This window comes from Pezoporus wallicus, unplaced genomic scaffold (assembly GCF_028554395.1).
Source record: "Pezoporus wallicus isolate ANWC-B61680 ecotype Strahan unplaced genomic scaffold, APGP_CSIRO_Pwel_v1 contig_6672, whole genome shotgun sequence".
In the NCBI taxonomy this organism is placed as follows: Eukaryota; Metazoa; Chordata; class Aves; order Psittaciformes; family Psittacidae; genus Pezoporus; species Pezoporus wallicus.
Genome location: NW_026641070.1, coordinates 260,722 through 274,179, shown reverse-complemented (window position 1 = coordinate 274,179; position 13,458 = coordinate 260,722). Strand labels below are relative to the sequence as shown.

The 13,458-nt window shown below is 34.1% G+C and overlaps 1 protein-coding gene across 1 annotated transcript in view; it reads right to left on the bottom strand.

Moving 5' to 3' along the window:
* Positions 1-13,458, bottom strand: part of LOC130606014 (CUB and sushi domain-containing protein 1) — a gene marked incomplete at its 5' end in the record, with an annotated part of 426,016 nt that overhangs the window by 181,825 nt on the left and 230,733 nt on the right. Inside the window, 2 exons of the mRNA XM_057421927.1 lie at positions 1,263-1,454; positions 9,889-10,091. Of these exons, the coding sequence (XP_057277910.1) occupies positions 1,263-1,454; positions 9,889-10,091 (395 nt within the window). The remainder of the gene's footprint in view (positions 1-1,262; positions 1,455-9,888; positions 10,092-13,458) is intronic.

The following is a 13,458-nucleotide window of genomic DNA, read 5'->3' as shown; positions in this document are numbered from 1 at the left end:
TTCTTTGTTTTTTTGTTTTTTGTTTTTTTGTTTGTTTTTTTTTTATTAGACTATAAAGAAATATTGATTGATTATTATTGCTGTTTACAAAAACAGTATGAATCTTCTACACCATCAGACACCACATATATTTTATTTTTTATTTTATGTAATTTTTTTTAATTTCTGAATAATCTGAGTATGTTTAGTAAACAAATCCACACTGATATTTAGACATTGTACACAAGGTATGCAGAAGACAATGTTCAGATTATATGCTGTTCTAATTCTGCTAAATGATATGGAGTTAGAGACACTAACCTGCATCACCCTCAATACTTCCTAGTATTTTTGAGGTATCTATAAACGCTCCAGAGAAACAGAGAGACTGCAGTTGTTTGGGGATTTGCTGTTTTGGAAAGAGTCTCTCTATAATGGCTTGTAGAAAGAAACAGCATTATCTTTATTCTAGCATCTGGCTTTTAGGATCATGAAAATAAGTCTTCTTTTAATTGTAAATCAGTAGGCAAAAAATAATCATAAATATTTAAAAAAATACTATACCTAGCAGATAAATTTTCACAGATGTTGATTAACTCTATTGTTATAAGAGCTACATTCATGACCTTAAAATACATTTCAGCAAGACTTCTAAGCCTGTAATCATTAGCGTACTGACCTCAGAGAAACCTTTATGCCATATAGGACTACAGAACCAAGAATCAAAACTTGTTTCAAAGAAAGAACTGCTCCCACCCTCTCCTGCTGTTAAAGAAATATATCTAATTTCTTTCAATAGCATTGCCACTTGGACCCCCTTCTCTGCATCTACCTTTCAAAACAAGCATCTGGCTTCAGAAAAAGATAACTTTAGCTTTCTAGGGATAGCACAGGATGGGTATTTAACATATAAAAGAATTCAAAAAATTTTCAGAATAAATGCTAGACTGAAGTTTATGTAACTAAATTATTACACAGAAGACCAAGCTAACAAGACCATTTCAGTGAGAAATCTTTTTATCCAAATTACTGCTTCCATTTAATAATTTCTCTTAGACTTTGTTAATTTTAACTTTGTATGAAGTTTAAACAATAGAACACAGTAAGAAAATGTCACCCAAAACCAGTGTTAAGCTTGAGAATGAGGCTGTCAGTAAGTATGAAATAACTGGGTTCTGAAAAGAGCATCACTCCGGCATGAGCATCGTATATATGCCCACTAGTTGAATAAGAAATCTGATCTGTATTAATCTTTAAAAGAGACTGACATTTCATCTGATTACCTATGCATGTAGGAGGATCAGGTTGCCAAAAGAATCGGTTATTCAGTTGCACACATGTAATTTTAGCCTGTCCTTGAAGTTGATAGCCAGGGTCACATTGAAAGGTGTTAGTGTCTCCAGGCTCTCTGCTGTCTCCATATCTAGTACCATTCTGTGGTGTCCCAGGATCGTTACAGGTTGATGCAATAGAAGCTGTAAACGGATGATGAAATAAATCTTTAAGGTGTAGATATTAAACACCCATAATTTAATGCAAAATATTTTTACATGAGCATTCCAACCAGAGGCAATATTATTTATTCATAAATTAATACAGGAAGGCATTTTGTCTCCTTTTTTTTTACAAGAATCTGCCCACTAAGATACACTGTGATCATGTCGGCTTCCTGCCAGTTTCCTTAATATAAAATATGGCCTGAGAGGAAACACGCACAAGCTTTTCTTTCTTTTTTTTTTTTTTTTTTTTCCCAGTTAATGCATCAAAAGAGCTAGTAGCTTCTTTTCTCACTTTAATGTTCTGGTTATCAACACAAATTTCTTCATGCACTTTGATGCTTTTTTCACAATAGACTACGTAGCATAATATTCATAACATTGTTTTATAGTCTTAATATCCTGCAGCATGAAAATGCTATGTTTACTAAGTGGCTGAATCAAATAGCAGTTTTATGTAGCCCTGAAGTTCCTGTATCAGGTGCAAGCAACAACTTTCTTAGGATTCATTCAAAATGAATCCAAGCAAAATATCTTCCCTATGTTTAGTCTCCTGAGTTTGGATAAGGATTTTACTTTGTAAAAAAATAAATTATAAAAGCAATGTTAAACTGAGCAGAACAATCAATACCGTATGATTTAAAGCAAGTAATCATTCATAAAGTAGATACACAAATATACATCCAGTATGGATTTGTGGAAGATGCCAGGTCTTTTACACTGGCTTTAGGTATTCAACATGCTGAGTTGCAATAAACACCAAGGAAAGAATGTATTCAGAGCAGTATGCAGCACTTCAGGTTCTTGGGTTTCAGGACAGTGTTATAAATTACAGGCCAAAAAAGACTAAGAACATAAAGTAATATTTCTTTATGCTTGATAATCATTTTCTGTTGTTTTAAACAGAGAGGCACAGACTCTTCCATACCTCCTATAAATGATGTGTTAGTGACAACAGACTGTCCTCCCGCCTCTCTTTTTTGGGGTGGGATGTATTTTGGTTGGGTTTTTCTTTTTTTTTTTCTTTTTTTTCTGTTTCAATACCAGGAAACATTACTATTTTATTAGAATGCTTTTGCTAGTTCATTTCAAATAGTACAACCCAAAGGCTTTCATAAGACAGACTTATGAAACTATGTAGACACCATCACCACCATGCAACCTCTGTGCCCATAATGTGCAGGTAACCCTTTTTCTATATCAACAACTGCATCTACTCCTTCCATGCACACCAGAAGAGTATACCATTATAAGAAACAGCAAGAATAACTAAACATTTGGAAAACTGAAACAATTATTCATTTGTACAACTGGAAATTATTTTTTTTTCTGTGTTGCAAATTTTCAGGGGACAGTTTGAAAAAAGAATGTGCAAAATGAGAAACAAACATTTGATATTGGTAAAATGGTTTTCTGTATGTTCTAGCAAATAGGTGGTCACTTAGACAAATCACAGAAACTGTAAAAGATCAATATATATCAATTTATTGGTTCTGATAATTAACACACTAAAAGGATCTTTAACATTTCATTATTCATAATTTTTTGACCATGTTTCCATTCCAAAATAGTGTCTCATAACTTGGGATGATTCCTGTATCTAAATGAAGTTAAAGATATAGCAGTTTTTTTAGAAGTGGTGGACTGTTTTTCCACCAGAATTTATAAGCATCAGTCCCAGAGTTAAAGTAGTGCTGTCATTACTGATGAATACTGCGTAAACATTTCCCAAGAACCACTCTAACAATTTACATGACATCCCATATTAGTGCAGTTTACTAAATGTATACTTGGCCACAGGGGATGGAAAACATGGTCATGACATCAGAGAAGTATTTATCATTTGACAGACAATAACAACTCTAAAGAATGGATCATTAGAGTGCATATTTGTTAAGGAATCGTAATTCTTTCAAGTAAATAAACATAAACCCATCCCTGCCATTAATCAGTATTTTTTTTCCATAAAATCTCTGAATATCTACATTTTCTCCTTAAAAGGTCATGCAATATAATATCTCAGCAAATAACATCTTTTCAGTTTTGACTGTGTCAAGTATGCACCAATTATGAAGGACTGATGCCTTTCAATATTCATTTCAAGGTTAATCTCTATTTCTTATGATATAAAGTTCTAAATTTTAAAAACAATCACAGACGTTTAGTAAGCACCAAAATATCCTTGTGTTTACTCTTGCAGACTCAGAAGTTATGTACTGGAAACTAACAACCTTTTTATCATGCCAAATACATCTGATCCTAATTAAACAAAACACCAGCTACTTAAGAACCGATGTGTCATCTAGCAAAGTGAACATTTAGACAGTCAATTTTTCAAATTGTCTCCTTTCCAAGTTGTTTTACCTCTCAAGATTCCCAAGAGGATCTGTAACTACATGAAAATTACACATCTACTACTGCTTCATTTGGTACTGTGCAAGTTATCTAAAAGGTATAGAGGTTATATGCCTTCATAAGTAAACCAGACATTAAAAATAACCAGTTCTTCTGTCACTGGTCTTTTATAACAGGCTCATTTCTTCTCAGCCCCTAGACTAATACAGAGTCATGCAATTAATATCTAGCTTACACACTTATGATAGGCCATGTTTGCGCTCTGATATAACACTGCCGTATACAATTTTCAAAAAAAACCCTGATGAATCCAGAAACTTGAAGCTGAACACAATCACAACATATATTCTACTAAGCAGGGAAACTAGTAACTACATTTTAGATTCATGGATGCTAAATCAAATCAAATTTCATAGTCAGACTTCCAAGAAATTACTGAGAAAAACTAGGTGACTAAAATGGCATGGCCAGGAGAGAGGATCTAAATTCCATTAAGCTGGAAAAAAATTAAATTGCTGCTTCTCAGTTCTTACACTTATGTTCAAAGCAGTAAGCTACATGAGATTCAGTGTGTTATAGAGTAATACTCTGAAAAATTTCCCATCTTTACTGCCTCCTCTGCTAAGAGAGGAACAGGCTTCTGTGTATGAAAAAGCTGAAACCAGGTTTAGGTGCCAGAAGAAAGGGCATCTGGCAAAACTGCAAATTGCTAGGGAGTTCCAGACCTCCGTAAGTTGGCAGCCACTGTGTTAAGACTCTCTGTTTTAAATTTAATAATCTTCCAGAATCCCATATTAGACTTAGTTTGGATTTGGCTCTTGAAATAAATTTTCAAAATTGATTTAAAACTTCAATGAAAATCAATATAAGGCTGTTTCTGAGAATACAAAACCCCGTATTTTTGTGTGCCAGTAGCCTTATGAGGAATATGCTAGATTTGTGCCTGATCTATACTTCACCTGAAAGACATTTCTTTTAATTGTTTGTTTAGCCTGTAATGTATTGTAGCTCACAAAAAACCAAACCAAAACAAACAAAAAAAACCACCAAAAACCCCAAACACAGCCACAACATCACGTTTATCAAATATATTTTCACTATATCTTTGGTGAACAATCATCTATGCCATTTGCTATAGTGTTGTGTTGCAACACTAGTTTTTTCTAGTGGTTATAAAAATAATAAAGACTTTTCTGGAGCTAAGCTTGTAAATTGCAGACAGTGCACAAGCTTCCCCTGTTTAGTGCATTATCTTTGCATAATAGGTCTGAGAAGGAGTTTGGCATATCAAAGTACATTAGCATCAACCATGTATTTAAATGTATTTTCCAAGAATGTAAAGAAAGAAGAAACTCAAATGCAAATGCAACCCCTTTCATTAAGTCTGAAGTACAAAAGCTGTTAAGTTTAGAGATAGCCATCAAAAAAATCTACAAGCTTCATTTGTGCTTGTAACCAAATGAAGAACAGCTTACCCTCTATGAGGCTGAGGATGACTTGCCCAGGCCATGAATTAGACAATGGACAGCAATGCTAAGACATTTTCATGAAATTATTGTGAACATCCAATGCAACAGTTATAGCATCACAGAAAGCAAAAGAAGAGACTGAATTGTGAAATGATTAGGTTATAGACTTTAAAATGGAATCATGAATTCCTGTGTCTTGTGTCCTTTTATTTATTTTAACAAGGGAAGTCCGAATGGATTTCATTTTCTTTGAACTCAAAATTTAGTTAGTTAGCAAAAACATGTGATTATGCATGTGTACATTTCATTTAAAATATATTTTTTTGCTAACCTCCTTCTCTTGATAATTTAATTGTGAATCAAACTGGAATAACTGCATGACAAATCCTAGCAATTGAGATTCTGTCATGGAAATGCTCTTACTACCTAAATGCAGTAGCTCCAGCCATTAAGCAAGTGATTAAAAGATATCTCAGCAATAAAAGAACAATTTACAAGACAACATTACTCAACAGATCTAGACAGGTGACAGTTACTGTAGGCATCAATGCAGACAAAAACATGATCAAATGGAATTACAAAACCGGGCAGAACCAAGCATCATTGCTTAAACGGAATTAAGCCCAGTGTTATCAGTAACTATCAGAACTGCTGATGCTTAAGCTCTTGTCAAACAAAGATATCAATAGATGTGTCACATCAGACAACAGTTTCCAAATGATTGTTCTAATTAACCGCTCCCTATAAGTTTTTCATTTCTATTATCATAATTGATGATTTGTGTTGTTAAGATATAGCCAGGTATCTTTACTTGTCATTGCTTATATCTGCATTTAATTCAAAAGCAAATTTTAAAAATATTGGGAGAGCGAGAAAGCAACAGCAGAACTGGATTAAACCAACTATGCAAGTGCCTTTATTTCATATATTCGCTTCTAATAAAATGAATGCGTGCAGTTCTTCTAGTAAGACATATTAAAAAGAAATTGAGAAAAGAATCTGTTTATTTATTAACATTTTACTATTTACGATGTTACCTTTCTGTTCACATGAAAGCAGACACAGGCATACTGTTAATTAAAGTGTATTCTAACCAAATACTATGACTAAGAGAAATGAACAATGCCATAGAAGAAGATGTAGGCATAGAAAATGACCACAGAAGGGTCTGACTCTGGAAAAGGCAGACATTTCCAAAAATTTTTTTTTCTATTATAAAAAGAGTGCAAATAATCCTTTGACGTATTTATAGCCTGGAGGAGCAAAATCTATGAAGCCGGCTGAGAAACTATGAACGCATTATTTACTTAAAAAATAAAAAATGCGTACAGTTCTCCAGTTACAACAGCTAAGAATTTAGTTCAGAAAAAAAGGTTAGACTTTAAGGGTAGAATTACTCTTAGGTATTGCTAAAACAAGGCTGATTCTGTGAGAATGATAATATGACTATCAACTGCCCATGCTGTTCCTATCATTTGCCACTTCCATTGGTTTTGTTAAATATCGAGAAAACTATTTATATGGCTAGATATAAATAAGCTCTCAATAAAATAAAGTTAGGTCAATAAAAGCAATGGACCATAGACTAGCATGGAATCAAAGCACTTTCAGAAGTCTAGGGTAGCTGAAGATTAACATTCACGGCAAGACTGATCTACTTCAAAATACGTGGCTAGTCTCATTCAAGATGTCTTACGATATCCAAGGTATCTGCATAGACATGGAAGATATGACCAAGGACTTACGGATGTATAACCTGGAGTAGCAGACTTAGACTAGCTAGGATACCTTATGGCATTTCTAAGGGAACTTAACACCTGTAAAAAGACAAGTAGGATTCATTTCACCTGCCGTGAGATGTCCAGAAGTTTGAAATATACTGTATGTTAGTACATCTAGACCTATAGCTGAAAAAAAGAAAACAGCCATTTCAGATGGAAATTAATATCCCACTTACCTTAGACATGTAAAACAGAACTAAGCTAGGTTACAAAGTTTCTTCTTGACAGTTAATTTAGGAAGTTTTTGCTGCCAGTAACTTTGTTTTTTTGGAACAAAGAGGCAAATTAGCAAATTTGTCTATGCCCTTCTTGTGTTCACTTTTTGTATTATGACCAGAAAGAGTTGGTTCACATCCCTGCCTTGTAATATACAGCTTGAATGTATTTAACCCCCACAGTAAAGGTCAGTTTTGTACAATGAACTCCATTTATTGTCCTTTTATGCACGATTAAATGGTAATTAAGTTTTAATGAAAAGCAGTAGACTGATTACAATTAACATAATCACTCTTGTCAGTTCGTGTCCTCATGTCTACTTGCTGAGTTGAGTGGACAAGACAGGGCACTTTTAATAGCGTTTAAACATTTTTTTTTTAAGCTTCAACCACTTACATTTTTCCATCAAAAATTCCTTTAATCACATTTACAATCAACAGTAAGTACTTTATAGGTGTTATTTTCTGATCTACTTCATACTATCTTTTCACAATGCCTCCTCTTTAGGCAGATGCAGTAAAGACATTTTAGAGTGCAAAGCATAGAAAGTAATCAGGCCATCCACAGAACAGTGAAACAAATTCTCTAGCAGGTTTGCTCTAAAATGCCGTCTTTAAACTGTTCATTTGACCATATATTCTCAGATGTATATCCTTTGTATGATCCCACAAGTTGATGCTCATTGACACTCATCCCAATTGCATAATCCAAACCAGAAGTTGTATGTAAGTGTAAGAGGTCCAGAATATTGAAGGATTTCTAATCCTGTGTAATTCTGCACCTGAAGTTTACTTCTTGGATTGTAATTTATATTAAAATAAAATGCACTCATTAATAAATGCAACACATGAAAATACTTCAAGTGACACAAAGACACAAAACTTGACCAGTTATCTTCACAGAATTTGTAATAAGTATCCACATCTTCTGGAATAACCAGAAAAAGTTTAAGCAACTTAAATTAATTACTTAAAGAACTTTAAGAATTAAAAACTACTAAAGTAGTGAATTTTCAATACCCTGTGCAGCTTTGCTATAAATTGGCCTACAGTTTGAACACATAATGAATACTTAAGTATGCAGAGATCTTCATTTAGCCGTAGGTTGATTAGTTTAAATTCTTTACAGATCAAGGCCATAGTGGTCTCCCTATTACCTCAAGGAGACTAAATAAACTAAGCTCTGATTTTTAGATTAAATAATTAAAAATTTACTTTAACATATTCCTTAAATCATATATTTTACTCCTTACAATTAAAAATTAATAAAACATTCCACTTGTCAAGCAGGGTGAATGAAACTAGCTAGCAACTGCTAGCATGATCAGTGAATGCATCCACCAGACGGGAAAATCAGTTCTTCACCCTTAAGGCATTAAATTATCTCCTACTTACCACAAGTATCATGGAAGGTCAAAAAATGTAATGACAAATCTGTTTAAATACTTTCCTCCTTTCAAAATCCTTGCATAAACTTATAAGTATTTCCATAAAATACAACATAAAATGTGTTTACTAACCTTAACAGAGTAAAAAACGCCTTTATTTTCAAAAATGTAAAATTTATCTTCTTTCAACAACATGAAAAACAGCATACTGGTCAGAAATTTTAGAAATATTGATTTTGTTCTGTCTTTGACTAATTTTTGCATTCTTTTATCTAGGTATCTTAGGGCTGATAGAAGAGCCTCTGGTTTGGGGGGTACAGCATTAAGAAAAATCAAGCAAAATTAATTAAATGGATAAATGTAAAAGACATTATTTAGAGACCAGGAAATGCCCAAAGTGTATTTCCTTATGAAATAATAATGAGAGAAAACTTATCTGTGCCCTTTGCATCTGAATGACAGCACCTACAGAAGTTTTAAACAATACTCCTACTCGTACATGCTTTATTAATTCATAGTTTTCCTATGCTGCTGAGCAGAAATATAGATATGTAAGGATTCAACAACTAAGAAAATACGATAGTCTCCCTTGGGCCCTACCCTCTGTCTTACCATTCATCATGTCGTAGAAAAACTCCACATAGTTAATTTTATGGTATTGATCACTTCTACAATATTGATAATATTCTTTCACTTTAGAACTGAAGATGAATTAGATACATTTAATACCAAATTTTAAAATCTATTTCAGTATGTTAAAATGTATTTTTCAGTTTAATCATGTACACAAACAGTTTTTAAGGTCATAAAAATGATGCATGATGTAACCAATCTTGTGAGAAAAAAAAAAAAACAAGCAATACAATGTATAAACACAAAAGAATATATTGTTAGGTAGCACTGGTAGGAACATTAAAAACTACCAGTGTAGAAGAAAATTTATGTATGTACAAATCCATTTCGACTTGATAAATAATGCTAATTAGACAATACTAGGAGTATGGCTGCTGTGGAAAATTAGAAATAAGAAAACTTAAACTTCAAAGTACAAAACTTCTCCCTAGCTGTAGCTATTTGCATAAATATATGATTAAAATTATCTTTTTTTTAAGACTAAGTTATAAGATGAGGAACAGTTAATATACATAACATGTATTAATAGTACATATCAATATTATATTTGAGATGAAAAATAATTTACATACTTGAAAATTGAATGGAGAAGCCCGATTTGCTGATGAAAAAATCACTGTCAAATTGTAATGTTAATGAGTTGAAAGTGCTGTGAATATCTTCTGGAAGGGCTGAGCCACTCCATTCTTTCAGAAGGATGCTGCTATCAATAGGCCCATCCCACACCTTCAAGATGTCATGAGCGGCCTCAGTGTCAAAAACTATAAAATGCAGACTGCAAAGAGAAATTAAAAGCACTGTACATTACTCATTCAACAAAATTTAACAAAACTCCAAGCAATCATTCCCAGATTGTACTTAGTTTTGGGATGTTGTTTAGGACTGAAAAAGGGCTGGTGGCTCTGCAGTTTTACTAATTTTTCCTGTTGTATGAGCTCATTGTGGAAGAGAGATGCTATTCTGCTCTATAAATGCCTGAATTACAGAAAACATCACTTTGACAGACACAATACTTGTTTTGTAAATTAATTTATCCCTTAAATATCTGTAAGAAAAATAAGAGCTCTGGGTTTGTATAGTTTGGAGAGAAGGAGGCTATATTCAAATGAGTGTACCAAAACCAGTGATTGACTTGAACCGCAATTTTAAAAAAGTAGTCACTACCAGACAGAAGCATACACAGCACAGGAAATTCTGTCAGCATGGCATGTATTATTCTACCTTTGCCTTATGCCAAAAACTTATTAAATATAGAATTATAATAGAATAATCTGTATTTATCTCAAGGTGAAGTATTAGATTTAGAAAGATGTTCAAGAGTGCTGTGTTATATGCACACCGACTTCAAGTTCTGACTGTTTACATTTTTAACACTGAAGAAATCTAACAGGTAAATATGAAAATTATATTTTTGTTTCAAACAGCTGTGTGTAGATATTTCTTCATTACATGTGTCATCAAGTTGAAATCATTAATTTGAAGATTGTCATTCACACGTAAATGACACACTGAATTCACCCATGATGGAGTGAATTAATTATTTGGTTTAGAAATGGGATTACTAAAAAAAAAAAAAAAAAAGTAACACACCCCCCCCCCAGTGAGTAACCAGCCATTTGCTTATATTGTTTTGCCTATTTTATTTTTAAAAAGTAATACTTTTCCTTTAAGCAATCAGTTAAAACTATTGTCCCAATAAATTAATAATAAAACACCTTAATATTTACTCAAAATAAATAAATCAATACTATTGTTAAGTAACATTTTTACTGGAAATCATATACTTCTATCCAGTAGATAGAAATACCTATTACATCCTGTTCTTCTATCCTGTACTCCTTTGTAGGAATAGAAAACTAATCTCTATTGCATAACATCAGGCATATTAGTATGAACAGATTATTTTAAAATGTCAGAAATTAAGATTATCTCTCTTGATTAGAAGTTAAATGCTTCTGTTACATTCTTACTTTCACAGCAACTTCCTCTTAGGATTCAACCATCTTGAATATTGAATAGAATTTGCCATTTCAAAGTTTTTGAATCTTTACGCTACTACAGAAAACTGAGCTGAAAGAGTCTTTAAATATTGGTATCCCTTCCACTTGAGTGATTTAGCTACACATCAACAGCAAAGTATGATAGTCTTTCTTGTCACTATGCCAAACTGATGAGGAAAAACTATTTTAAAAGGTCTTCTTGTATTACTAATTCCCTTCTGCCTGAGTTCTGGAATCCTTCCATCATCTTTCCATAAATCATTTTAGAAATAAAAGCTCTAGATTCCATCATTCAGTCCTTGACATGTACCTTTATTTCATGCATTAATCACCAGTTTTGTGTCCCTGATTTTCTGTATTCTAATTTCTTCCCTTATGCTGCCTACCCTGTGTGGAGAAATCTTCCAGTCTTTACCTCTTAAGCATTCTTGAGTCCTGTCCACACCTCTTATTAAAATCTCTTATTCTTTCTCAAATCTGATTATTCTCAATGTCTTAGATGTTACTGGTCTCATTATTCAAATAATTATTAGGAAAAAGTCTCATACTTACATAATTCAAAATGTCAAATACATTAATGATATGACGGAAGAGAGCAGGAATGGAAAGTGAAAACCCTTCAGTGTTGAATATAAAGCTTTATATCACCTAATCTTCGCTACTGTTGCTGCTGCTTGTCAAATCCTCATCAGATCAAAGCATTCATGACAAAAAAACAGTTCCTAATAGACACCCAACAAGGTCCAAGATGCCTGATGTCTGAGCACTCTTGGCAGAGAGTCAGGAACTTTATGGTTGCTTGAGGTAATGCATTTAAGAAATAGTGTTAAACAATTATATTTGATTTAAAACTAATTATCACATTGAATGTGACACTAAGATATAAAAGAAGGGCATTACAGTGACTCTAGGGAAGAATTCTGAAACCACAGTTGACAGCTGTAATAGTTCTGGATGAGATGGTGGCTATTTTCCCCATAGAAGTCTTCATAGTGCTGTGATTTGTATTGGTAGCGAGAAAGATGATGACAACACACCAGTGTTCTGGCTACAGCTGAGTGGTGCTTGCACAACATCAAGGCACAACATTCCCCCTCACCAGCAGGCTGGGGATTGGCAAGATCTCGGAAGCGAATACAGCCAGAATAGCTGACCCAAACTAACCAAAAGGGATTTCACACCATATGACATCTGCTGAGCAATAAAAGCAAAAAGAAAACTGGGGGCATGTGGGTGGGGGGTGGTATCCATTATTACATTTGTCTTTTGGAGAAACCACTAAGCATACTGAAGCCCTTCTTTCCAGGTTGGACATTGCCTGGAAATAGAGAATAAATCTTTTGTTTTCCTTTGCTTCTGCGCGCCACATTTGCTTTTGATTTATTAAACTACCCTTATCTTGACCCACAGATGGTCTTTTTTCCCATCTAATTTTCTCCCCTCGTGTTCTGCTGAGAAGGGCAGTGACAGAGCAGCCTTGTGGGTGCCTGGTGTCCAACCAGTGTCTACCCACCAGCATACTTTTTAGCATGCAATGTGGGTATTGCTCAAGACAGCAGTTTTGTATTAGGCATACTATAGATATAACAGTTACTAAGTGGCAAGCTCCTGTGTGGGTCATGGAGTTTGCTGTCTGCACTGCTTATCTCTTTTGCTGATCTTGGGAACACTTTAACATATAAAATTTCTATGTGCTTTGCCCTGGCACTGATGGCCTCACTGTGATGGGGAAGCTATTTTGTGGAAAGGATGAGGGAATACATCTTTCTTCCTATCCATGGCTGATATGGATGCTTCTATTATGCAGGTTCCCGAAGTCCTTGTTCAACCTTACGTGTGTTAACACTACTGCATAACACTATTAGCATATTATGGGGTTTGTGGAATCTGGTCTTGTCCTGGTGTAAGAGAAGACAACTTTTGTGTGAGGCGATATTGAAATGTGCCCTGAGGCAGCTGGTGTCTGCATGGCAGGGTGCATGGAAGGATTTGGGCAGGTTCCTAGGGCAGTTATCATGTCCCAAAACCTGGGACTTTACACCTGAATAGGCAAACCCTGGCCACCTGATAGAAGGGTTCCTTGCCTCCCTCACTGAAAACCAGCAGCTTGTGTAGAAGAGCATGCAAATACAAAGAATAGGC